Source organism: Myxocyprinus asiaticus, chromosome 1 (assembly GCF_019703515.2).
Source record: "Myxocyprinus asiaticus isolate MX2 ecotype Aquarium Trade chromosome 1, UBuf_Myxa_2, whole genome shotgun sequence".
Lineage (NCBI taxonomy): Eukaryota > Metazoa > Chordata > Actinopteri > Cypriniformes > Catostomidae > Myxocyprinus > Myxocyprinus asiaticus.
In genome coordinates, this window is record NC_059344.1 from 30,747,232 (window position 1) to 30,773,006 (window position 25,775).

Genomic DNA, 25,775 nt, shown 5'->3' on the forward strand with positions numbered 1-25,775 from the left:
GTCTTATGGAAAACCACCTCAAGCAGGTGTCTCAAGGGATATGACCTTCATTAAGCAGAGAGCCTGACCATGCATCACCTCACCACCATCAGTAGAAAACAGATGCTACACCATAAAGTATCAAACAGATTCACCACCAAACCCTTTAGTGTTCTCAATCACTGAGCAGAACGAAGGGTCTGACGGTAGAAATGTGGTTGACCTCTGATCTCCTTTTATGCAATCTCTTTTCTGTATTCAGAATGTATTGTGCAACTGCATCAATCTGACTGAGTCACAGTCAGCCACTTCCCCTGCTTCTCACTGTGCCATACGACCCAGTAGACATCTCACCCCTAACCACAATCTAGTCCTAATAACACCTACGTACTGAACCTCACCCAACTATTTTTATAAACAGCGTGCAATATTAAGCAAAACATTGTGTTTAAAGGTGAAGTGCACAATTTCTGCACCATTAGCGGCACCAAATAGAACTGCAAAAATGAACATTGTTTTAAAACAGTTTTCCCAAATACTCCCAATTTGTGCAATTTATGCATGCATGTATATGTGTGTTTGTGTTATTAGTGGCATACCGCTTTCTTGTCCCCATCCTTGTCGTCACCATAAGACAGGACGAAATCGATGCGACGTACACCATCCCTGAAGTACACAGAGTCCCGGTTTTGCCCAAACTTGTCAATCTACAGGAAAAATGGAGATTAAATCAAGAACATACTCTCCCATACACAACTATGAAACCACAGAGCCTTTGAAAGTTGCCTTAATTCACAATGAACAAAAAGGGGACATGACGTATGTGATTTCTATCAACCGTGATGGTATATATTTTTTCCAGATGACAACACCCCAACAGACCCAGATGGTCATGAAATATACTGCATGATAATGCACTGTAGTGCACAGGGTAGTGAGTGTAGTGAGAGAAAGCTGAGTAAAACATCATCCCACTAGCACTGCAGAAATAGCACAATGACAGCATGAAAGGCTATAGGAGGAGCTGCTGTGAGATGTGCAGATTAAACCATAGGAAAGAAGAGAGAGGTTACATCTGCAAACATCCAATCTAACTGTGTACGGAGAATGGTGATTGTAGAGCCGAGGAGGGCGGGGCCGGGCTGGAATGAGACACACCCGGTCCCCAATCAGCCTGATGGGGCGCGCGAGGGATAAAGGCGGCCGGGGACGACAGTTCGAGAGAGAGAGAATTACAGGCAGCTGTACTGTGTGTTTTTGGTTGTGTGTTTTGTTTAAATTGTTTATTAAATTATTATTTAAGTTGTCAAGCCGCTTCTCGCCGCCTCCTTTCCACTAAACCCCCTTACACTGGTGCCGAAACCTAGGAAGGAGGAGGGATTCCCGTCGCAGGATCCTCGACACTGCCGTCCACCCAGGGGAGCGCCGCTGCCGTCCGACGGGGGACGGAGTAGCCCGACCACCCGGACGTGGGGAACGGCCGCCGTCCGCGAGGCGAGTAGGGACGGGACTCCCCGACCGCCTGGAGCGAGGGAGCCGCTGCCGGGGGCGGAGGAGTGCCCTGCCGTCCCCCGGAAACGTGGAGGGGTCGAGAGAAGACTGCCGTCCCTGGGGGGAGGAGGGAAGTGACTCCCCGACCGCCTGGAGTGGTAGGGCCGCTGCCAGGGGCGGAGGAGAGTCCCCACGGGACGCCGGGAACGCGGAGGGGCGTTCTGTCCGCTTGGGGTCGGAGGTCTGACTCCGGTCCGCCCGGGGAGGAGCAGCTGCAGTCCGCCTGAGAGGGTGGAGTAGTGATCGAGGACCACGCGACGGTGCATCAGAGAACCGGTGAGTTTCTTTTTCTCTCTCTTCTCTGTCGCTCCGTGTTAGCCTTTCCCTCGCCATTTTGTGTTGTTGTTTTTTCCCCTCCTGTCTCCTCCCAGGTCGAGGAAGGCGGGGAGGACCCGCTGGCAGTCGGGGCATAAGGCACGCCCCCCCCCAACCCCCCCCACCCCACCCGGAGAGGAAGGGTGGGGGGGATGTACGTCATGCCGGGGGCTCCCCGGCCTGAGGCAACGCCGGGAGGAGTGTAGAGCCGAGGAGGGCGGGGCCGGGCTGGAATGAGACACACCCGGTCCCCAATCAGCCTGATGGGGCGCGCGAGGGATAAAGGCGGCCGGGGATGACAGTTCGAGAGAGAGAGAATTACAGGCAGCTGTACTGTGTGTTTTTGGTTGTGTGTTTCGTTTAAATTGTTTATTAAATTATTATTTAAGTTGTCAAGCCGGTTCTCGCCTCCTCCTTTCCACTAAACCCCCTTACAGTGATGTATAAATATGAATGAAAAACACAAACATTTGCTGTCCACCTTCCTTTACAAAAACACACTGTGGCAGTAAGAATAAGTCAGTTTAAAAGTGCAGTATGTAAGATTCAGAAACCCTTGTTATTAATGACACTTGTGGGCCATGGCTGTATCCACCATTGAGGTCACCATATCCACCATTTTTTAAACCCTGCATACGGCCATGCCTCTGGCCGTTAAGTGAACTGCAGCCAGCTAACTCTTGCTCGTGCTCATGCACACACTCCATAGGGATGCGAGCGAGTGAGCATCCAAAACTATGACGTAACGTACAAAGAGACTGAACATGATCCACCGGCGTCATGCTGACAGATGAGGTAGCATAATTAAAAGTACACAGTTATGATTATTTTACTACAAACTTTGAGACTAAAATAAAACTACTTATCAGCTAACATAGCATACTGATACACACACACAGCTACATACTACCGAACTATACCAGACAGTTTACTGTTGCACTGCACTGTTATGTTGCACTATTGTATGTTTTGTATGTCACAAGTTGTACTACGATCAAGAAACCAGCGTATTTTCTTAAATTTATCGTGTATACCTGACTTTTAGTGTAAAGAGAAGATCGTTGAAATTATTTGAAAGTTATGAAGCAAGGTAGCTTGCAATTCGTCAGCGTTAGCAGGCAAGATCAAGTTAACTAAAATTACACAGATCAGTCCCTATGGCACTATATTTCACATGCTTAGCAGTTATATAAGTTTACCTGTCCAATAAGAAGAACACCAATTCAGGGTCGGTTTTGATCCCCAAAACCGAACGAAGGTCCCTCCAGGAATCAAATGCCCTGACGAAGTTCACTCTAGTTTTCGCTCGACCACTATCACGTTCCCACTTAGCCAGACAGGATTCAGTAGATAAATGTTTTTTTGTTTTTGTTTTTTTTTTTGCTTACTCTGAGTTTGTGTAGGAGTCGGTTGGGAGCTGGACGTTTGCTGGACTCCATCTCTAAGATAATGTTACCTAGTGTTGCAGACTGTCTGTTGACGCTGTTGAATAGTGGAAGAGAAGCTATTACTGAGGCAAGGCTCTCGGGAGCGCGCATAAACTTCAAATCCTTTGGATTTTCCCAGCAAAACCAACCCGCTCCCTTCGCATGAAAATCAGTCTACAGGCTTTAATAGGCAACCTAGGAAGTCCGAGAAGGGCCCATTTTTTAAGTTGCGTTACAAGACATTCACACATTGGCAAAACATTTTTTTTTTTTTTTTTTACATATTGCACCTTTAATTATAACCATGTATAATGATAACATATAATGATGGCAATACCAAGGTACTTTGATATACAGTACGCCATGATATTGAATGGCTCCCTTACAAATAAAATTGTATTTACTTGGTACTCCAAGGCATTTCTAAGACTACCATTGTATTACAATTTTACATTGTTAAAAACATTGGAAATACCATTGGAACATTTTTGTAAGTATTTTCAGCTGAAAAAAATTATTTGTGACACTCTCAGAGCCAACAAAAAATCTATTTACATTTCTTATATGACATAAAAAATTAAAAAAACGACTTTTTAAAAAGATATCCCTGCCATCCCAGGTATACATCTGCCATTTATAAAAATCATTGCCATTAATAAAATCAAGCATGAGACAAAACAAAACCTTAGAAAATGGAAGGAACTTCAGGAAACTCATACTAGTAATACATCAAACATCATAGGCAAGTACAGACATGTCTTTGAGGTAAACCAGATAAGACACAAAAATGCTTGTGTGCTTGGCATTCTTGCCTAAATAAGGCCTTTCAGAGAAAGGAATAGTGAAACCTATTAAACTAATAAAGTAGGGGCCGTTGTGCATTAAGAAGTCAAAGACCACTAATAAATGGAGAGAGCTGACAGAAGCACTCAGTTCAGACAGGTAGTTTGTTAATCAGCATTACTGGTCAAGAGGCACCTATTCTCCCAATGCTGCTCCCTTAGGAAAAAAAAAACACAGATCACTATTGATCTCAAAATGACCATCACAACCTTCAGTATCAAAAAGGTTGTGGCTTTTGAGCAATCTGTGAAAGCATTTCTGGTCCAATAAATTTTAGCTTCTTTATCTCTTGCAATTTATAACTTTGAGAATATTTATGTCATGATGGTTCTTTTCCATAACATTGAATCTGGTAATAAAGACTTAGTTAATCATTTAAACTTTTTCTGTATAATGGGAAAAACCCAGTCCGAAAATGTTTATAATGGATTTACAACTTTTATCTTCTCTTTAGAAAATATAATAAACTACAAAAACTATGATGAAACCCAACATTATTGACTTGACTATTGAATTGATTTTGGATAAATTGTTGTGATGAGGAGGAGGGCGTGGCCGGGCCGTGAGGAAGCATGCCCGGCCCTGAATTGTTCTAATCAGCCGGGAGGGGGATAAAGATGAGCTGGAGGCACCAGTTCGAGAGAGAGAGAGAGAGAGAGAGACACATGGCTGCTGTGTGTGTGTGTCTGTGTGTGTAAGTTTATTTATGTCATTAAAAGTTTTGTTGACTGCTCAGCTGGCTCCCACCTCCTCCTTACCCATCCTTACCTGTTACACTGGAGCCAAAACCCGGGAAGCATGAGGGACGCACTGTCGTGGAGTCCTCGCCGCTTCCATCCGCCAGGGGGAGGAGCTGCAGCCGTCCACCAGGGGACTGAGGAGTCGTTGCCGGCCACCGGGAGTCAGAGGAACCGCTGCCATCTGCCAGGAAGGGGAAGAGCCATTCCGTCCGCCAGGGGTCAGAGGACTCACTGTCATCCGCAAGAGGGCGGAGGAGTGGCTGAGGACCAGGCGACGACATGTCCCGGGACTGGCGAGCAAGTTTTTCTCTCTCCTCTCTCTCTCCGTCTCTCCCCCTCGTTCTTTCCCTCTCCCTCCCCTCATCTCTCCCAGGGCTCCAGAGAGGCGGGGAAGCCCTGCTGGCAGAAGGATGGCTGGAAGGGCAACACCTCCCCTCCAGGAAGGGAGGGGAGTACGTCATGCCAGAGGTTTCTCCGGCCTGAGTCGGGCGGCGGAAGAGTGTGACGAGGAGGAGGGCATGGCTGGGCTGTGAGGAGGCACGCCCAGCCCTGAATTGTTCTAATCAGCCGGGAGGGGGATAAAGATGAGCCAGAGACGCCAGTTCGAGAGAGAGAGAGAGAGAGAGAGAGCACACACACTGCTGTGTGTGTCTGTGTATTTAAGTTGATTTAAGTTGATTTATGTCATGAAAAGTTTTGTTGTCTGCTCAGCCAGCTCTTGGCGGCTCCTCCTTGCCCATCCTTACCCGTTACAATTATAATTAATTTTTTCTTTATTATGAATCCCCTTGTTTTATGATTTATGTCCATCCATCCATCCATCTACTTTAATTTTATACTTCGCAGAGAATATCTTGTAAACACTTCCTGCATTTATTACATGAACATAATTTATCATGTCAATCTGTATGATTTTAAAATGTTATTTATTGTCACACTGACATGTATTGATCACAATAAAAGTAACAACTGCAATATATTGAACTGTAAGCTGTAAAGAGAAAAATTAACAAAAATGGTCTCTCGTGAACAAATCGTTTGTCTTCTATGCTGAGCCAAGTAGCGTTACAGCAAGTAGCACTGAGTATCGGGAGATGAACTTATAATTTCTGTTTCCTGTAGAGCCTATGCGGCTGTCACATGAATAAAATCACTTGAATCAAGAATTGCTCATTTTGCTGAACAAGATTCAAAGATCCAAGTCAGGAAAATGATCAGATATTTCCATCACGTCTATGGCAGATACCAGTAACATAAGATTTCAGGGAAGTAAAGATCAATTTTTATTGGATGGGAGGCTCTAAACGTGCCATTTTGGGTCCCGTCTGGACGACATGCTTCTCTGGGAGTCTTTGGGAGCTTTGGGAGCACTATTAGCATTGGATCTGCATTGACTGTCTATTGGACATTGGACTCTCAATCAATGTTTTTCTGTCCTGCCTGGAAGTCTGGTTTTTCTACATGATGATTGGTCGAGCTCTCAAATGGGCTGGACTTCGCCACAAACGCTCAATAATTGTATGTGATTGACAGTATATGAAATGTAAAACCTCCATTTTCGAGCGCAGTGTTCGGCGGCTACACGCACAGTTATTTGCAGTCTGACTTAACACATTTATTTCAGCTTTCATATTTGGATATTTTGCCAGTTTGGTTGCAAAAACAGTTTCAAGCTTAGTTAATTATTTTTGTTTAGAAATTTCACTGTTTGAGTGGTAGTTTGAGCACCTTGAAAAGTACCAGCCCCCACTGTTACACTCATACAAATGAATTTCTTTTAAGCTACTGTATATAAGCACTAGCATCTTCATATCAGTGTTATTTCTGAAGAGGGGTAAAACAGAGTGAGAAATGTATTGCTTGTGTTTAAGGCAGTTATTGAAGGCCCACCCTTCCTGTTAAGGCTCATATCTCTATCATAAACACACACACACACACACACACACACACACACACACTTCCTTATAAACACACACTGAAAGAGAGTAAAAATGAAGGTATGTGGGAGGCCTGGGTAGCTCAGTGGTAAAAGATGCTGGCTACCACCCCTGGAGTTCGCTAGTTCAAATCCAGGGTGTGCTGAGTGACTCCAGCCAGGTCTCCTAAGCAACCAAATTGGCCCGGTTGCTTGGGAGGGTAGAGTCACATGGGGTAACCTCATCGTGGTCGCTATAATGTGGTTCGTTCTCGGTGGGGCACGTGGTAAGTTGAGCACAGATGCTGCGGTGGATGGCGTGAAGCCTCCACACGCGCTGTCTCCGTGGCAACGCGCTCAACAAGCCATGTGATAAGATGCGCGGGCTGATGGTCTCAGACGCAGAGGCAACTGGGATTCATCCTCCGCCACCCGGATTGAGGCAAATCACTACACGACCACAAGGACTTAAAAGCGCACTGGGAATTGGGCATTCCAAATTGGGTGAAAAAATAAATAAATAAATAAATAAATTAAGGTATGTGTTTTCATGACTTTTCATCAAGAAAAAAGGACCCTAAATTTAAACTATACACCATGTTAATCCAAGCAACTCTGAGGATTGAACTGTAGTGTTAAGGGTTATTTTCTGGATGTTTTTTAATACAAGTGATTTTAAGCTATGTAATGAATATTAACAAAACATTTTGCATGCAACAGTTAGTGTGCACGATTTGTAAATCACAGCAAATTTAATGTTCAGCCCTTTAAATTGTAATTTAAAACAAGCTCTTAAAAAGTAGGCAACAATCTCACGAGGGCCTGAACATGAACAATGTATCCATACCTCAGTTTAAGCCATCATATTTTGCATAAAGTGCTCCAATTTTAGTGGTAACAGGCAGAATATACTGTATAGCGTGTGTCACGTGCAGTTCTAGCAGAACTCTAACAGCTAGAGACCTCTGATAAGAGCAGTTCACTCCCCCTAACTACAGTGGGTTCTGTCTGGACACCGTACCTTTCTGGGAGTCTATGGGAGCACTATTTGCATTGGATCTACATCTGATTGCCTAGTGGACATTGGGCTTTCAATCAATATTTTTTATGGAATCCTGGCTTCTCTACATGATGATTGATCAAGCTCTCAAATGGGCTTGACTTCATCACAAACGGCCAATAATTGCAAAGGTAATATAGACCTCTGATAAGAGTGGTTCACTCCTCCTAATTACAGACAACTAGAAGAACTCCTTGTTAACGCATGACTCTCTTCTCTCTGAGTTAAAGGGATAGTCCACCCAAAACGAAAAATTCTGTCATCATTTACACCCTGCCTACACTGGATAAGAGTATCGTGTTTCCTAAAAAGCAAATAGAACTCATTATAATCAATGATGCTGTCTACACTGGATGACAGTAGGCAGATGTCCCATTACATTTTGTGCTGCATGCGCTGGCGCTATTCCTGCCAACAAGACTAATAAACTGTTTAGAATGGACACTTCTAAGCAAACAGTGTAGACAGCCTCAAGCCGTTGCGGCGCATCGTGTCAGCGGAGGCGCCTAGTGTAGACAGCATGTAACCCCTCATGCTGTTCTAAATCCTTATGACTTTATTCCATGGAACACAGGAGATGTTAGGCAGTATTTTAGTCTCAGTCACTATTCACTTTCATTGCATTGTTTTCCATACAATGAGAGTGAATGGTGATTGAGACTAAAATACTGCCTAACATCTCCTATTGTGTGCCATGGATGACAGAAAGTTACATATGTTTGGAACAACATGAGGGTGAGTAAATAATGACAGAATAACTTTTTTGGGGTGAACTATCCCATTAGGCCCTGTAAGAGAGTGTATGCGTGCTCAGCAGAGCCGTCCTTCCATTTGTGACAGTGTATAAGCAGTTATTTAAAGATGGCCTTTTAAGAGTACTGTTAGTAGACACACATTTCTTCTGGTCTATACAATAATGTACTTTCCAGAAAGAGCCTTTTCTGTTTAAAATGGATGACAAATATCCTATTTCGGTGAAGATAATTCTAGTTACGAAGCCATTTTGAAAAAAAAGATAAGTCTACTGGAATCTGATGCTTTGGCCTGGAGCCTCTCTTGTGAAAATCTTGCATTGCTGTTGTGGGCCTGAGATCATAATGGTACTCATTGTAACACTTCATAATTTAGAAGATTTTCTACAGAGTGGTGCTACAGCTTCACCTCTGAATGCCCCTCACAAAAGTGATTTCACAGGGGTGAGTAATTCCACAACCATGCAGTTATTTTTTATCTCCATGCAGTTTGTCAGAAATTCTGAGTTAAAAATGCACCATGTGGTTCTGCTAAAAAAACAGTGACTGCACAATGATGAGGAACATATCATTAACCTGCTGAAAAATAGAAAAAGAACAGCAAAACTGTCACCAGCATACAGTGTCCTGTATCTTGAATGCTGGTCCACAACATGGGATGCTGGAGTGCTGGTGTTCCAACAAGGTTTTTTGACCAGCAAAGACAGACTTCCTTGATTAACCAGCACTACCAGAAAAATCCACTGGCTAGACCAGCACCAAACCTGCACCAATCAGCAAAAAAACAGCCTAGACCAGCATGGAATTGAAGCTGGTTAAGATGGTCTTTCCAGCAGGGTAGCAAAGTGTACATTCAAGACAAATATAATAAGGGCATAACTTACTGATGCTTATAATAGTGATGGGAAGTCCGATTCATTTCCGCGAACAGGTTCTTTCAAACAGTTTGTTTCCATGAACCGGCTCATGAAAACGATTCAGCGGTACTATTACGTCATCACACAATGACATCACTAGTACGTATTTCTAACATTCCAATGTCATGATATTCACACTCAAACATTTAAAAAAAGCCATATGTAAATGCTTTATGCTGATTATTACCTTTTATTCAATTAAGTTATAATAATAAGGGCGTTTATTGTCATCAGTGTTTCATTCTGTGATCCTGCAAGTCGAATACGACTGACAAATATTGATTACATCTTTGATAAGTTTCCTACATTAATGTTTTGCTCTTAAAGCACCCAATACAGACCCTGATGCATAAACGTGGATATGTTCTACATGTCTAAAGCATATAAAGAGAATAAACTAGTCTTAGTCAACTCACTAGGAACCATGATTCAGCTTATAACAACTTAAAATATAATCTGCAGCATGCACAATAATCAATAGTAAATTGATTTACATCTCTCAACTTAAAAGTTGTTTGCATGTTTTAATAAAAATATTATGAAATAAAACTAAACATAAGCATATTTCTAGTACATTTTGTTTGTCATTAAAGAAATTTACATTTCTCCCCAGGCTCGTTTAAGTCCTCGGTACACGCATGCTCAGAGTATCAGAAGCTCACTCATCAGACTCCTTGGTAATTCTCTGCAAACTTCGACAGTTATTCGGACCGGCTCATTTGGCTCATGACCGAAAACGCTGATGTCCGATTCAGCGTGTAGGTTTGTGTCATTCATTTCAAATGGGTTCTTTGTTTCAATAACAGTGTAGAACCGAGGAGGGCGGGGCCAGGCTGGAATGACGCACGCCCGGTCCCCAATCAGCTTGATGGGGCACGCGAGGGATAAAGGCGGCCGGGGACGACAGTTCGAGAGAGAGAGAATTACAGGTAGCTGCCCTGTGTGTGTGTTTATAGTTGTGTGTTTTTGGTTAAGTTGTTCATTAACTTATTATTTAAGTTGTCAAGCCGGTTCTCGCCTCCTCCTTTCCCTCTTTCTAAGGCTGTTTTATTATGTTGTTGCTGATACGTAAGTTACTGAAATTTAGATTTCTTGAAAATGTCCATCATATACAAACAAGTAGAAAACTAATATATTATTAATAATTTGTATTAACATCAAGTAAAAAATTAAGTCTCGAGACCTTCATCTGCACATATTTTATCAATAATTCAGAAATAACAGTGAACAGATCTGTAGGTTAATAAACATTTTCTTCGGCTACTGCCATTACATCTCAACACATAGCAAGTCCTCGGAAATCCTCTGTAAACTTCGACACTTAGTGGGACCGGCTCATTTGGTTCTTTTTGAATCGGACAGTTCGACGTGCACCGTGGCAAGAACAAGTACTTTGCGTCATCAACCGGAACAAAAGTTTGATTCAGTTCGATTTTGTGAACCACCTCGACCGGTTACTTGCCAAGAATCGGCTCAAAAGAACGATTCGTTCAAGACTCGGACATCACTAGGAGAATCAGATGCCTTAAAGGAGTAATTCACCCAAAAATGAAAATTCTCTCATCATTTACTCACCCTCATATATGACTTACTTTTTTCAGCAGAACACAAACGAAGATTTTTGGAAGAATATCTTAGCTCTGTAGGTCCATACAATGCAAGTGAATGGGTGCCAAAATCTTGAAGCTCCAAAAAGCACTTATAGCCATCATAAAAGTAATCCATATGACTCCAGTGGATTACTTAATGTCTTCTGAAGCTATACACTAGGTGTGTGAAAGAAACAGATCAATAGTTAAAACTTTTTTTACTAAAAATGTTTGCTTCTGGCCAGCTCGTAGAGGAGGGTGGAGTTAAAACTGCCTCTCGCGTGACGCAAGCATGTAAGCCTCCTCTGCATAGATATTCATATGTAGATCCCTTATTAGTAGGGATGCACCGATATGGAATTTCTGAGCCGATACTGATAATTCACAGCTCATTGTGGCCGAAACCGACACTTAAAAAAAGTTTTAATTTTCAATAATTCAACCTGGAACTGCTAGAAAAGTCATTAAAAGCTTATTTTAAAATAGGTGTAGTTTAAACGTTTGGAATTTGGACCGCTTATTAAGGTTTGACGGATGTAACATGAACCATAAATGTGCCTATTTTACAGATGTATGCTGATTTAAATGAGAAATAAATTACAATGCACTTGCATAAATTATGGTGCCCATTTACATCGCTCACAGAAAGAGAATAACGAACTTCAAATAGCTGTAATGCATTAAACCAAAATAAGGCGATAAACTGCCTGAAACGAATATTAAACAAGAAAACACACAAAACAAACACTAATCTCTGTATACATGGTGTATTATTAGCCGGACTGCGAGTTCAGCAGTGGTTTCTGTGTGCTTTGAATGTGCGTGCTTGTGCTTATGCGCGTCTCATTCAATGACGCTTGTTACAGTGCTCATCTGTGACAGTTCCACTGTATAACTTATTAAATGTGCCGTTTTAGGTTGTGCTTGGACTTGTTTTAATCACAATGCTGTGATGTAAGTAACAATGTGATATTTCCTACATTCTGTTTGTTTCATGAAGTAATATGCAAAAACGATAGCCCCCAAGTAACATACAAACATGTTTTTGACGCATTCTCCTTTCTTGCCTCATGAAACAAACAGAATATGGGAAATGGAATGTCGTTACTTACAGCAGATGAATAAAACCAGCCCCAAAACAATGTAACAAGGTGCAGAGATGTTGAAATAATCCTCATAGAGCAACACAAGCTTGGCTATCACTCACACAGACATGCTGTGTATGCGCACGCACACTGTTGCTTGAAGCCCCTTACACACATGCAAGCGACTTTAATCGCTTGATGTCACTAGTCTCTGTACTGTGAAGTCGCTAGTGGGCGTTCTTACTGCTGTCGCTCTAACGTTATTGGTGGACTGCACGTCTGGCCATGTCTATTGAAACTATGATCACAGATGAGGCATTTTGCTAGTAAAACTACGATTTCATTCTAATTTAACAAGGAATCTATTTTCTTGTCCCTAAAAATGCACATTCTGCAGGGGAGAGTGTTTTTATATGAACTGCAGCAGTGCTCACTGCATCATAACATTAATAAGATTAATAAGATATCAATGTATGAACCAATCTCACTCAGAATGCCGACAATTTATTTTCCATGCACCATTTTTTATTACATCCATGTATGTGGTTAAAGATGAATCATACAGAAGATGAATCATATAGAACAGTGAAATCGCTCACAGGAACTTCTCTTCCTTTTCTGCACTTATCTCAAAGGAGGCGGATGACGTGAGCTCCACTGACACGGTCTTCACTCCTATTGGTTGTCGCTCCCAAAAGTCGCTCCTCATTTGCATCAAGTTAAACTTTTCTCAACTTTGTTGTGTTGCTCACCACACCCACATCTATTCACCAGAGGTCGCTCTCACTCGTTTCGCCGGAAGTCCCCCCCCCCCACCCACATTTGCGCCCCCTCAATGTTCATACCAAATCTACACCATTGTGTAAATGTATTCACCTTATGCACCAGAGAAACTTGTCTCGGAACTTCCGGTCTAGCGTTATCTTTATAGATATCTATGGTGTTGATGTCAAAATGTAATTAGCTAGTTAAGTGGATTTACAGGTTATAGAGTTGTCAAAAGCTATCATGAGTATTTTAAAGAGTCCAGGGGATATCATAACAACTGGAAGCAGAGTGGGGAGATTTTAAAACAAGAGTACTTCATTCAATACACAAGATCCTACCTTCACACTGTGGACGTACTGATATGCATCTGTGCTCATGAAACTCCAAGAGATAACAATGTAATTAAAAATATCTCGTATGACACCTCTGACCATCTTCTCGTGTTATTGTTAAGGTGAGCAGATTTTTTAAGTGTTTAACCGGGACGGGGGGAAGAGTGCATCTACATTAATACAAACACATAAACATGTGAACGTGTATGTTTTATTTTATATTCCGTTTACAACACTTTAAATCACATTTAAGCCTCTTAAAAATGTAGGGAGACAAATTCATATTAAAAAGTACAATTCTAATTTTCTTATAATTTTTTTCTTTTATGAACTTGAATGTGTAATAATACGAGCTGTCACTGTTGGACATTTCATATCAACTACACATTTTAACACAAATTATTAACAAGTTAAATCCTAAAAAATTATCAGAATTACACATATAACAATTAAACATTTGTAACGTTAAAAAGTGCAGTGTGTCATAGCTGTCTGAATGTGATCTGCCAGGTCCAATTTACCTCCACGGGTGTCGAAAACGAACATTTAGAGTGACAGAAAAAAACACAGCACAAGCATTTTCACGTAGCAAAGGGGTGCTGTAGACTGACACCATCAACTGTTGGTTAAAAATACTTTCCATTTTGATCAGCTCTTTGCAGTAGCTTCTATATAAACAGGTAGTTAGATGTCAAAATTCGGAAGAGCGGAGCGCTGAAAAGGGGCGGGGCTGAATAAGGTGAATAAGTGGCGTTCTGTCGGGTGTTTGAATAGTGCACGTGTATGAAACAGACTGCGATAATAAACGTCATAGGATTGAGCCCAACAACATGTCAACACAGTGGAAAGAATTCACCATTTCAGTACAGTGGGAAAATCACATACACTATAAACTATACACATTTATACACACCAATGTAAAATACTGACTGTCCCTAACGTCCGCGTATATGCGTTTGTACATTGGGGGAATCCTGAAGTTTTACGTAAGAGGGTGTAACGAGTTTCAAAGCATGGGCAAGGAGGCGGCGGGAATCGGCTGAACAGCAACGTAAACTTTAATGACAGAGAATAACTCAAGCATAACATAAAAGTGCTTTGCAGCAAACAAAACAAAGACGCACCCACACAACACGTATGTCTCTCTCTCTCTCTTGAACTGGCGTCCCAGCCCCTCCTTATCTCTCTTCTGCTGATTAGACAACTCAGCACCAGGCGTGCGTCATCACAGCCCGGCCACGCCCTCCTCATCGCCACACTTCTCCACCTCCAGATTCAGGCAAGGGAAACCTCCAGCATGACCTACAACTCCCCCACCCTTCCTGGAGGGAAGGTGTTGCCCTTTCAGCCGTCCTTCCTCCGGCCGGCCTTCCCCGCCTCCTGGGAAACTGCATGATCTTCTTTGAAACGATGTGTGTTGTGAAAGGCACTATACAAATAAAAATGACTTGACACTAAGAGAGAGACGTGGGGAAGGAGAGGGGAGAGAGAAAGAGTGTGCGGGAGAGACAGAAAGAGAGAGAGAGAGAGAGAGAGAGAGAGAGAGAGAGAGAGAGAGAGAGAGAGAGAGAGAGAGAAAAAGTTGCTCGCCGGTCCCCGGACACACTGTCACCTGGTCCTCGGCCAGCTGGGCAGCGGTCCTCTGCGACACCAGGCGATGGCACTGGGCATCACCTCCTGGTGGATGGCAGCAGGCTCCTCTGCCTCCCGGCAGACATCAGCAGCTCCTCCGCCTCCTGGTGGCTGGCAGCGATCTCCTCCGCCCCTGGCAGTAGCTCCTCTACTCCAGGCGGCTGACAGCGAGCTCCTCCGCCCCCTGGCAGATGGCAGCGGCTTCTCCGTCTCTTGGCGAACGGCAGCGGGCTCCTCCACCACCTGGCAAACCGCTCCAGTACCACCATACCTCCTCGGCATCGCGACCCTCCAACAGCAGCGAGGGCCCTCCGACAGTGCACCCCTCCTCCCTCCCAGGTCTCAGCACCAATGTAACGATTTTCACAGCATGGACAAGGAGGAGGCAGGAACCAGCTGAACAGCAATGTAAACTTTAATGACAGAATATAACTCAAACATAACATAAAGGTGCTTTGCAGCAAACAAAACAAAAACGCACTCACACAGCACATGCATCTCTCTCTCTCGAACTAGCGTCCCTGCCCCTCCTTATCTCTCTCCCGCTGATTAGACAACACAGTGCCAGGCGTGCGTCATCACGGCCCGGCCACGCCCTCCTCCTCATCACAGAGGGAAACCCCACTATTGCAGCGCAATTCTGCTGCAGGTCGCAATAGAAAATGAAGGAAACAAACACTGCAACAACTCTGGAATATCTGGTAATGAACCGAATCAAAAGAGAATAAAATAGTGAAGTCTTCCTCAGATGTCATGTGTTATTTACACAAGTGTCGTGGAGAAATTACGCTGCTGTTGAGAAAGCTGCTTATTGACCGAGCTGCATGTATACGGGAGTAAAGAGTACGCCACTTATATAGTGCATGTAAACGGGAATCCTGTTTTCTCCCAATATCCCACTTTCTCCCAATAAGCTGCTTTTTGGTGTCCATCTAAACAGTCGCTGTTTCCACACAAAAGCAGTTTATGCAGCGGTCTGAGCAAGGAGCTCGGTCTGAGGCATCTCCTCCATTCACTTGCATTCAAACCGATTCAAACAGCTCTCCTTGTTGACCATTCCAAGATGGCGCCGCAGTTGACATATCCAAACCAGCTGAATGAGACATCCATGTATGATTATCTATGCTTCTCTGTTGTAAACAACACTGCGCTTCCGTATTTCTCCGTATTTCACGTGTCAGTTCTCGTGTTAACTTGCCAACGTGCTTACGTCATGCGAGATGCTGAGTGACCTAGTTTTAAATATTGATCTATTTCTTACACACTCCTAGCGTTTCACTTCAGAAGACATTAATTAATCCACTGAAGTCGTATGGATTACTTTTATGATGGCTATATGTGCTTTTTGGAGCTTCAAGATTTTGGCAACCATTCACTTGCATTTTATGGACCTACAGAGCTGAAAAATTCTCACAAAAAATATTTGTTTATATTCTGCTGAACAAAGAAAGTCATACACATCTGGGAAGACAAAGTTAAATGGTGAGAGAATTTTCATTTTTGGGTGAACTATTCCTTTAACATAACTTAAACGTAGAAACATGACCTTTTTGCTGCAGCAGAACAGTTGTATACTTAACACATTAGTAAATCAGGCCCAATGTTCCCTCAGCTGAGGTCAAACTACACTATCTCTAGTGCAAATGGAAAAATCAGCATCTTTATCCATGTAATAAAATAAACAGCTTCTAACTGAATCACATGAGTAGTTGTGGGAGAAACAGCCTCTCCAAACCTTTTGACCTGTCTACAAGTGCTCCACTTTAAACTAGCCTTACACATATGTTTAAAACAGAAATGTGAAAGATCTCCAGACCCAGTATGCTCATTCATCTTTTAAAAAGGGAACTCAACCACAGAACATGAACTAAAACACCTTTTGACACCTACTGACTATTTTACAACACAATACCATTCATCACAGTTTTGGTTTCCTGTGAAACAACAACAACAAAAAAAGAGCTGAACCATAAGCTATGACAGGAAATGAACAGGAATGAAATGAGTACGACATCTTACCTCCCGGTGACCGGGCAGCTGTGTTTCTCGTTCAGAGATGGAGTTAATGCTGCCATTATTATCTGTGCAAGAGACAAAGGAAAAATGGCATGAGCATATATCAGAACCACATTTAAAAGTGCTTTATGGCAATTGGGCTAAACTGAAGAATTCTTGCTCATTCTGAGAAACTGGTTACATAAAAATAAAAAAAGCTTTTGCAGTACTTCCTGCCCACACATTGTGGAGGGCTGCCTAAGGTGAGCAGTAAAAATGCTGACAAGTAGAAACTAAAGGTATTCATATGACAGCAAAACCGATTTCTTTCCATTGTGTTTCAAGAGGCATGGGAAGGGGTTTCTGAGACCAAATATTATATTCTATTATAGCTGACATAATAAAATATAACAAATTGACAAAATACAGTACTGCAAAATGCAGTAGTATGTGATATTTCTGTCTTTGCTGTTCTTTTTCTTTCTCCCCCAGACACTCTGACAGACATTCCACTGGTTAGTCAGTCAGTGACTATAATGCTGACTTGCCACCTTTATGGAATAAAAGGACTTCCTGTGGGAAACAGACGGGGGAGAGTTTTTGTACAAGGATATTCACACAATGCACAATAGGCTAATGCATGATGTCACACACCACAGTAGGGAGATGTCTAATATTGCCAGCCAATAAGATTGGAGATGGTTAACTCTCAAAAATAATGCAATCTGAGACCATGATGTATCCTTATGGTACATTATGGTCTCAGTTTTTTTTCATATGATTGTGTTTCTTAACTTTGAATTGACAGTTGTTCTTTCTTTGTCCTTCAGTTCTTTGAGAACAGCCCTGACAGCCATATCAACCAAGAAAACATAAAGCTACCAGGGTTTTTCCTGGCTCAAAGTGAGGCAGTGGTGGGACCATCCTGATCATGTGCACACACACACACTTGTACCATGCCTTCCACTGGCTGAAGCAAACACTTACAAGCAACATATTTTTGGTGTTCTAATAATTAAGATGATTGAAGAAAATGACAATTATCAACTTATAGCATATTTAATTAAAAAAGCTAACCTGTTCAACATTAAATTAAATACAACATAACAGCTAATGTGTTCATTTATAGTTAACAAGCAGCAAACTTGATTAACCTCTTAAACCGATAATAAGATCATCTCTGATCTCAGGTATGTGGGTGGTATGGTGGGAAGGGATGATGTGTAGAGACCAATTGGCCACTGTTTTACAGCTTGAATTGGACTGATTGCTTAGATTGACAGGTCTTGATTTACCATTCGCACAACTGAAACAGTGCTGGATCTTATTACTTGTTACTTATTCTGTGTAATTATGTTTCTGGTTTATTGTGGCATTTACAAATGTAAGTAGCTCTTAGGTTCAGTAAAACCCTCAGATCACTTGTTTGGGGAGTTTTTTGGACTTTTGATCAAAAAGGCTACCTTGGTTCCAAATGCCATAACTTGCTTTGAGATAACAATAAAACATTTTGCCCAGATACAGTTGACATGATTATAGTCATCAAGCATGAATAATTAACAAAATTAATAAACTGCATCACTTTCTCAGCAATGTTGTAACATAAGAGCCTCCAAACATGAGATGTACATGTTTGTATTTTTGAGAAAATCAAGATTATGCGTGGTTAGTAATTCTCTGAAATAAGGCCATGAAACACATAATCGATTTTGTAGACTCCAGTTTTCGCTCACAAAATTAACTTTTGTGAGACACTTTTTGTGTTAGGCCGTATCGGATCACGCTCTTCTTCTGAGGTAAATTCACAGCATGTCTTCTTCCAAAAATGATAATGAGCTCAAATGGGAAAGACTGTACCTCTCATTGGTTTCATACGGATTACACAATCAGAGAATATTTGTTTTCTATTTAAATTAGTTCATTTAAAAGTAGACAATTCAAGCTTTCTATAGACATATTTCTCATATCTGCGAGGCAAGTATACGCTGAGTTTCGGTTCATTTACGTGACACGCTCCAGACAGAAGTTCACGGAGACTGAGACGGCAGAAAGTGCATCCTGTATGATTTCCTTATTTTACAAAACCACAACATTTTGCTGTTATTGTGAGTGTACACATAAAAGTAAACCCTTTATAGTTTCAAATGATGTCTTACTCTTATCTGTATGACCAAAAATGACGGAGGATTTCTTTCTGCTGTTATCTGGGAAAATGTCAGGTGATCACGCCGGCGCCTCTGGTGACCACAGCGGATTGACTATTTTATGCTGTCAATATAAAAAACAACTCAAAGAGGAGCAATTCAAATGTCGAAGTTTAGGGCAAACATTATCCTTACCTGGCTGTCACAAATGAAGGCTGGTCAGGTAGACCTTGATGTTGTGTGGAGGCTGTGACAAAGAATGTCAAAGGGGCAGGGGCTCGTGTGGTCTCGCAGAATTACAACTTAAATGCATATGTCGGGCACATGTTTAATTGAGACTTGATGCCAAGGGCCAAATTTAAATAAAACCTAAAATATACATTAAAAAATAAGAAATGACTTGCAAAAAGTGCACTTATCTAGTGAAAGAGGGCGGGTGCTTGAGCACCACTTGGGGTCTATCTGTGCACGTGACTGCCTGCCTGATTTTCGTTGACAGTCGAAATTTGATGGAGCCTCATAATTCTTTATGCAGGAAAAACCCTGGCTACACAACACTTCATTCATCAAACCAATCTCTCACATTTACACCTGTATCTTACATACTGTATGCAAGCAACCATTGTTCTAATAAAGTTTTCCACCAAAACACTTACACTGCATGAGTAACTTTTTGATGAGAGTAGCTAAAAACACAACTTGGGCATCCTAAAGAAATAATCACAGAGTGGGTCTGTGCTGGCAATTTAACAGACAGCAGGGCTGGAAGACATAGCTAGTCAGATTCATATCCAGCCTTACAGCACAGGCAGAGACATCGACATATTTAACATATTTAACAGCTATAAGGCAATGATCAGATGAAGGTGAGGCAGATAAAGAGGAACCGACATTTAAACTGGAATGAAAAAGTGAATGAAGGCACCAACATTATATTCAACATCTGTAGCATTTAGAGCAAGGCTCACATCCCCAAACATGCGGTATCACAGACGAGAACACTTGTAACAGTATGGTCTCTGAGACGCTGACAAAGCATAATGAAATGCCAAATAATAAACAGAAATAAGACAAATGAGAGGAAATGAATATGTAGAGGAAAGTAGCAGAGAACAAGAAAACAGGCCATATTAGAGTGTAGGACGGACAGACAAGCGGCACATGAAGTGATGCTCTGTCCGTACCTGCCTGAAAGGTCCTCCGGTAGCCCGTCAGAACAGCATAGCCATCTTAACCCGTTAGACGGTTTGGAATGGAAAAATGGAGGGAACATTTTAAAACCAGACAACATTTTCTACATGTTTTTTCTTCCATATCCAAAAGGGGAAAAGGACTAAACCTAGTAAACACTTAAGTAGATAGTTCACCCAAAAATGAAAATATTTTGCCCTTTTGTTGTTATAAACCCATATGGTTTGCTATTTGAATATTGTTTTTCTACTTAATAAATTTAGTTGAAATGACTCCAATTTAGATCATTGTACAATAACACACAGCTCAGATAAAAAGATTATAACTGATTCTAGGTCAATCACTAAATAAACGTACTGTAATTCTCCATAGAAATGCAGATATACCTGTATTTCAGTTGCACATGCACAAAAAATTAACAGGATCTAACTTGATCAAAGGGGACACAGATCATCCTAATGGTGTCATCACATGATTTGCCAAAAAACAACATAAATAATACTACAAAAGAGCTAAAACTTATATGATGGGGGCCTGGGTAGCTCAGTGGTAAAATACACTTATATGAACTCTTAATAGCAACTATTTAAATGTCCCCATAAGTCCTCTTTTAACAAGGAAACATTAAATAATTCAAGCGTGTGTATTCATGTGTATTCCCCATAGCCTAAAGGTTGTACTCAGACATTTGAGTTATTAACACTTAAAATCTTAAGTCTATATATATATTTTTTAAGATAAATAAGTACAATGAACATACATATTTTGAGTTATGAGCCCAAAACTTGATATTTGAAGTAATGTTTAATTAAGACAACTTGATTTGTCCAGAAATTAGGTTAAGGCTTACAGAGTAAGGAAATAAAAGTAATACAGGTTTGAAAGAACATGAGCGTGAGTGAATGGTGACAGAATTTTCATTTTTGAGAGCACTTTCTCTTTAAAACCATCACATAAATAATCTGTTTGCATGTGCACTTGGAATATAGGTGTATACAGGCCTGGTCTCTATCTTTTTCATTCTGTGAGAAGACCAATATTTGCTATGAGCAGAGCTAGCAGGTGCTGTGGTCTCGCAGGCTTCCTCTGATCATGCTATAATGGGTGATGATTAGGTCTTCTGGGACAAAAAGGGCTTTGATAATGGCACCTTTGTGTAATACTTTGAAGCAGAGTGGGAAAATCAGCAGTGGTGTTGATAAAACCTGTCTGAATACAAACGCTGCAGTAATATACTAGTAAACACATAAACAGTCACTATTTTACATGGACACCAGAAAGCCGTTTATTGAGAGAAAGCTGCTTAAGGCTCGAAATCGGTGTATGCATTTACATGAGCTGTGGTTGCTGCTTTCACTTTACTCCCGTTTACATGCGGCTCGGTCAGTAAGCAGCTTTCTCCACAGCAACGTAACTTCCCTCCGACGTTTGTGTAAATAACAAACATGCCACTTTTCTATTTTATTTTCTGCTGCTTCGCTTTGTTACCAGACATTCCAGAGTTGTTGCTGTGTTTGTTTCCTTCGCTTTCTATCTCGACCTAAATTGCACTGCAATAGTGGGGTTTCCCTCTTACGTAAAACTCCGGGATTCTCGCAATGTACGAGCGCATATACACAAACGTGAGGGACAGTCGATATTTTACATTGGTGTGTATAAATGAGTATAGGTTAGTCTATGTGATTTTCCCACTACAGAAATGTTGAATTCTTTCTGCTGTGCTGACTTGTTTTTGGGCTTCATCCTATAACGTTTGTTATCCGGTCTGTTCATGCACACACACAATGCCACATATGCATTTACACAACCACATTAAGTCAGGTTCTCTAGGAGAAACCCATGTGTGTTAAACCACTTTCTTTTAATCCCTTAAACAGCTTGAGGAAATCGGCGTTAGTTTACGACATTTCAGAACGCCGCTTTCCGCAAAAACCCTGGAATAAACCATTTTCCTAACTGCATGTAAACGTGTTCATTGTAACTCAACCAGTGCCCTACACCAATGTTAGTTAGCCTACTTTTTGCTCTGTTCTTCGGATAAAGTTACAGGTTGACACTATTTTCAGTTCAGTTTGTTTAGAAAATGGGCTGAAGATGGATGAATGAATTCCAATTCATCCTCATTTGACAATGCAGACTCTTTATAGTAGAAACATATAATGAACTGAATACTTCTGCTGAACACATCAAGCTTATATCACTGCACTCTTAATGCATGACAAAACACATAACTCTCTACAGGAAAAGTGTGTCAGAAAATACCATAAAACCAGGTCATGCAACATTCACTAAACAGTTATTCCACAAAATTAGTAAGAGTCAAAAAATTTGTCAATGAGCATGTTAACATGCAACACCTATTATGTCATGTAAATGCAATAAACGGCGTTCGTTTATCGGTATAAGCCCATAAACGCCGTAAGAATAAACCGATTGACATAGGTAGATTTTTGCTCATAACACCAATTTCGCATGGCATGTAAACACTTTAAGCAGTATTTTTACTGGCTCATCCAATGTACACAAGTGTGGTTTGCATGCCTCTTCATGGTTTGACGTCAAAAGCAGAGAATAATCCGATTATTTCAAATGTCATGTAAACGCAGATTTCTTGCTTTGTCAGATTTTTAAAATAAGCTGATTTTTGGGAGTATTCAGCGTATTGGTGCACATGTAAACGTGCTTATTGATTATTATTCCAAACCACATTCCTTAATTTTTTGTCCCTAGGTCTGCTGATAAAGCTAATACAATATCACAGGAACTGTATTTTTATCAACAGGCCACAACGGTGTCCCTGAGGAAATGCAAGTTTGATAGCCCACAGCAAGGTTTTACAAAGCAAATAATGACAACTCAACTGTAAGGTCATGGTCAGGGCAAATTGAACAGATGAAAGTAATAATTATTTTGATATGTTTTCAAACAATGAGCATTCGGGAATGCCCTGGTTTTGTTCAAGGTAACATACACAAAAACATTTGCCCCCATGACAGACATACAGAGCTCCACATTTCCAGTCATTTAGGATTGCAATTCTAAAATCATTTTGATTCAGACCAATTTGATCATGTTGCAACTCATTAATGAATCATTTAGACCGATTTGTGTAGCTCTTTGAACTATTCACTGACACACACACAAAAAAAGCATTCGCTCACAAATCAGAAATCACTATGATTTGTTTTACTCTGCACAAGAGCAAAATCTAGCTGATGTGATGCTATTTTTAAGCAGAGGGAAATGGTATATTCACTCTAGAAATTTCCATGACTTTTCCATGATTTTAAGCTATTTCAAGGCCTAAACATCACAATATTTCCAGGTTTTCCATGACCATGGTAACTCTGTTAATAATCTGTTGATGCTGAAGGGACACAATGTCTTTTAATCAAGGATTCATCATTTCAAAAACAAAAAAGGTCCCTTTAAGAGTTTATTCCTCACATTTACTGGGTCAACTACTTGTTCAGTATGCCTATCAAAGGGAAAATCAAATTAAAGAGCCTATTGCCATAGCAACCTCTCTACCTCTCTCTCACAAACACACACACACACTTTCTCCTGGTTACTGTCAAGAGTAGCATGACCTTACTGTTGACTGCAAATGGAGCAGCAATAAAACAGCTTCAATTCAGATGTTGCTCTTTTGAAAAACAAATTAAAAAAATAAAAATAAATAAATAAATCAGTCATTTCATTTCAAACAATTTGAATAATGACTCCACGTTTTCAGGAACATTTTAGTTAAGTAACTCCGTAGCTAAATTAATCTCTGTATTACCTTACATGACAGGTCAAGGGAACACAAATACTTGTGCACACACATACAAACAGACACACTCAAACACACCAGAGACTGTGCGTCAGGCATGAGAGAGAGCGAGGCCTTGTATATCTGTTCTGGCTCCACGGGTGTCAATGTTGTAGTCTCTAAAGAGGATACCATGAGGTCTGCCTTGATAAGAGACCCAGTCATCTGTATGACAGGCAGGGTGACAATGCACTGATAAACAGAATGAAGAGACAGGGCAACAAGTCACAATGTCAAACACAACAGTATACTGTATTATACAGTCCCTTTGAAAAGCAACAGTCAATATTGGCTTCACCATGCGACAAAAATAACAAGGATTCACATTCACTGAATGACTTTCCAATGTAAGAATTCAGAATGATACAATTCAAGATAAACCTCAATAAACATGTTTCTATTAACCCTTGTGCACCCTTCATTACGGGTGCATTCTTGATGCCTTTGGGGTAAAATTTTACTAAGGATAGAGGGGTAACCTTCTCGTGGTCGCTATAATGTGGTTCGCTCTCGGTGGGGCGCGTGGTGAGTTGTGCTTGGATGCTGCGGAGAATAGCGTGAAGCCTCCACACGCGCTAGGTCTCCGCGGTAACGCGCCCAACAAGCCACGCGATAAGATGCGTGGATTGACGGCCTCAGACGCGGAGGCAACTGAGATTCGTCCTCCGCCACCCGGACTGAAGCGAGTCGCTACGCCACCATGAGGACTTAGAGCGCATTGGGAATTGGGCATTCCAAATTGGGGAGAAAGGGTAGAAGAAAAAAAGTACACTTTTATATTCCAAATGTTGTAGTAGGTTGCCAGTTAATAGATTCACAAACTACAGATGATATTCGCCTATGGTAAATAATCTGTACAGTATTAGATTATATTAGAAAAAACTAAAATAAAAATCAAATTTGCCAAAATATTATTTCATATTCCAAAGGTTTTAGTAAGTTCCCAGTAGATAGACTGATTTATGTCAGGTGAGATTATTACAGTAAATCCAATAATATGAGTACAGTATTAGGCTATTTTATGTTTTATTTTTTTAAATAATGTTTTTTTTTCATGACAGAACATAAATGACTGCTCTGACACCAGTGACGTTTTAGTTGTGGGTGGAGTTTTCAGACGGTCCCTTACGCACCATAGGCGAATATCCAATGAATATCGAACCTAAAATTAACTTTACCCCGCAGTTAAATGCAAGCCTATGTCTTTACAATGTAGGCATATGCTTCAATAGTCTTATGAATGTATGATTATTTTCATCATCTCATTTAAAACCATGCCTTTTCAAACCGGAGCAACGTCAAAGAGAGCAGGTTTATGTGTAGGGCCGTCTGATAAATCTGACTATTTGATGAGAGAGATAGCTCATCTGCAGTAAACGTGGTGAGTTTTGGAGAATAAATGGAAAATAATTTAATATTAACTGAGACGAATTCATCTGAACAATTAAACAGCAGAGCATTTTTATTCTGTCTCACAGCATTGAGAAGACGACGGTGCAGGTTGACCAATCAGAAGAAAGGGGCGTTTCAGATCCACCCATATGTGCGAATCAAATATTCAAGCCATATATTAGTTAAATCAAATCATCAAAACGCACAGTGTCCCGTGGCTATTTTTCCAATTTTTAACTTGAGCATTAAATCAAAATTACGAAAACAAGTCATTATTTGTTTTTTAATTTTGGTTTTGTAAACGAAAAATGAAATAAGACGTTTTAGTTTTTTT

The 25,775-nt window shown here is 41.0% G+C and overlaps 1 protein-coding gene across 1 annotated transcript in view; it reads right to left on the reverse strand.

Annotated features, from left to right (window-relative positions):
* Window positions 1-25,775, reverse strand: part of ano5b (anoctamin 5b) — a 55,856-nt gene that overhangs the window by 24,507 nt on the left and 5,574 nt on the right. The window contains exons 2-3 of the mRNA XM_051702530.1: window positions 16,925-16,986; window positions 579-686 (exon numbers count right to left, since the gene is read on the reverse strand). Coding sequence (XP_051558490.1) covers window positions 579-686; window positions 16,925-16,986 — 170 coding nt within the window. The remainder of the gene's footprint in view (window positions 1-578; window positions 687-16,924; window positions 16,987-25,775) is intronic.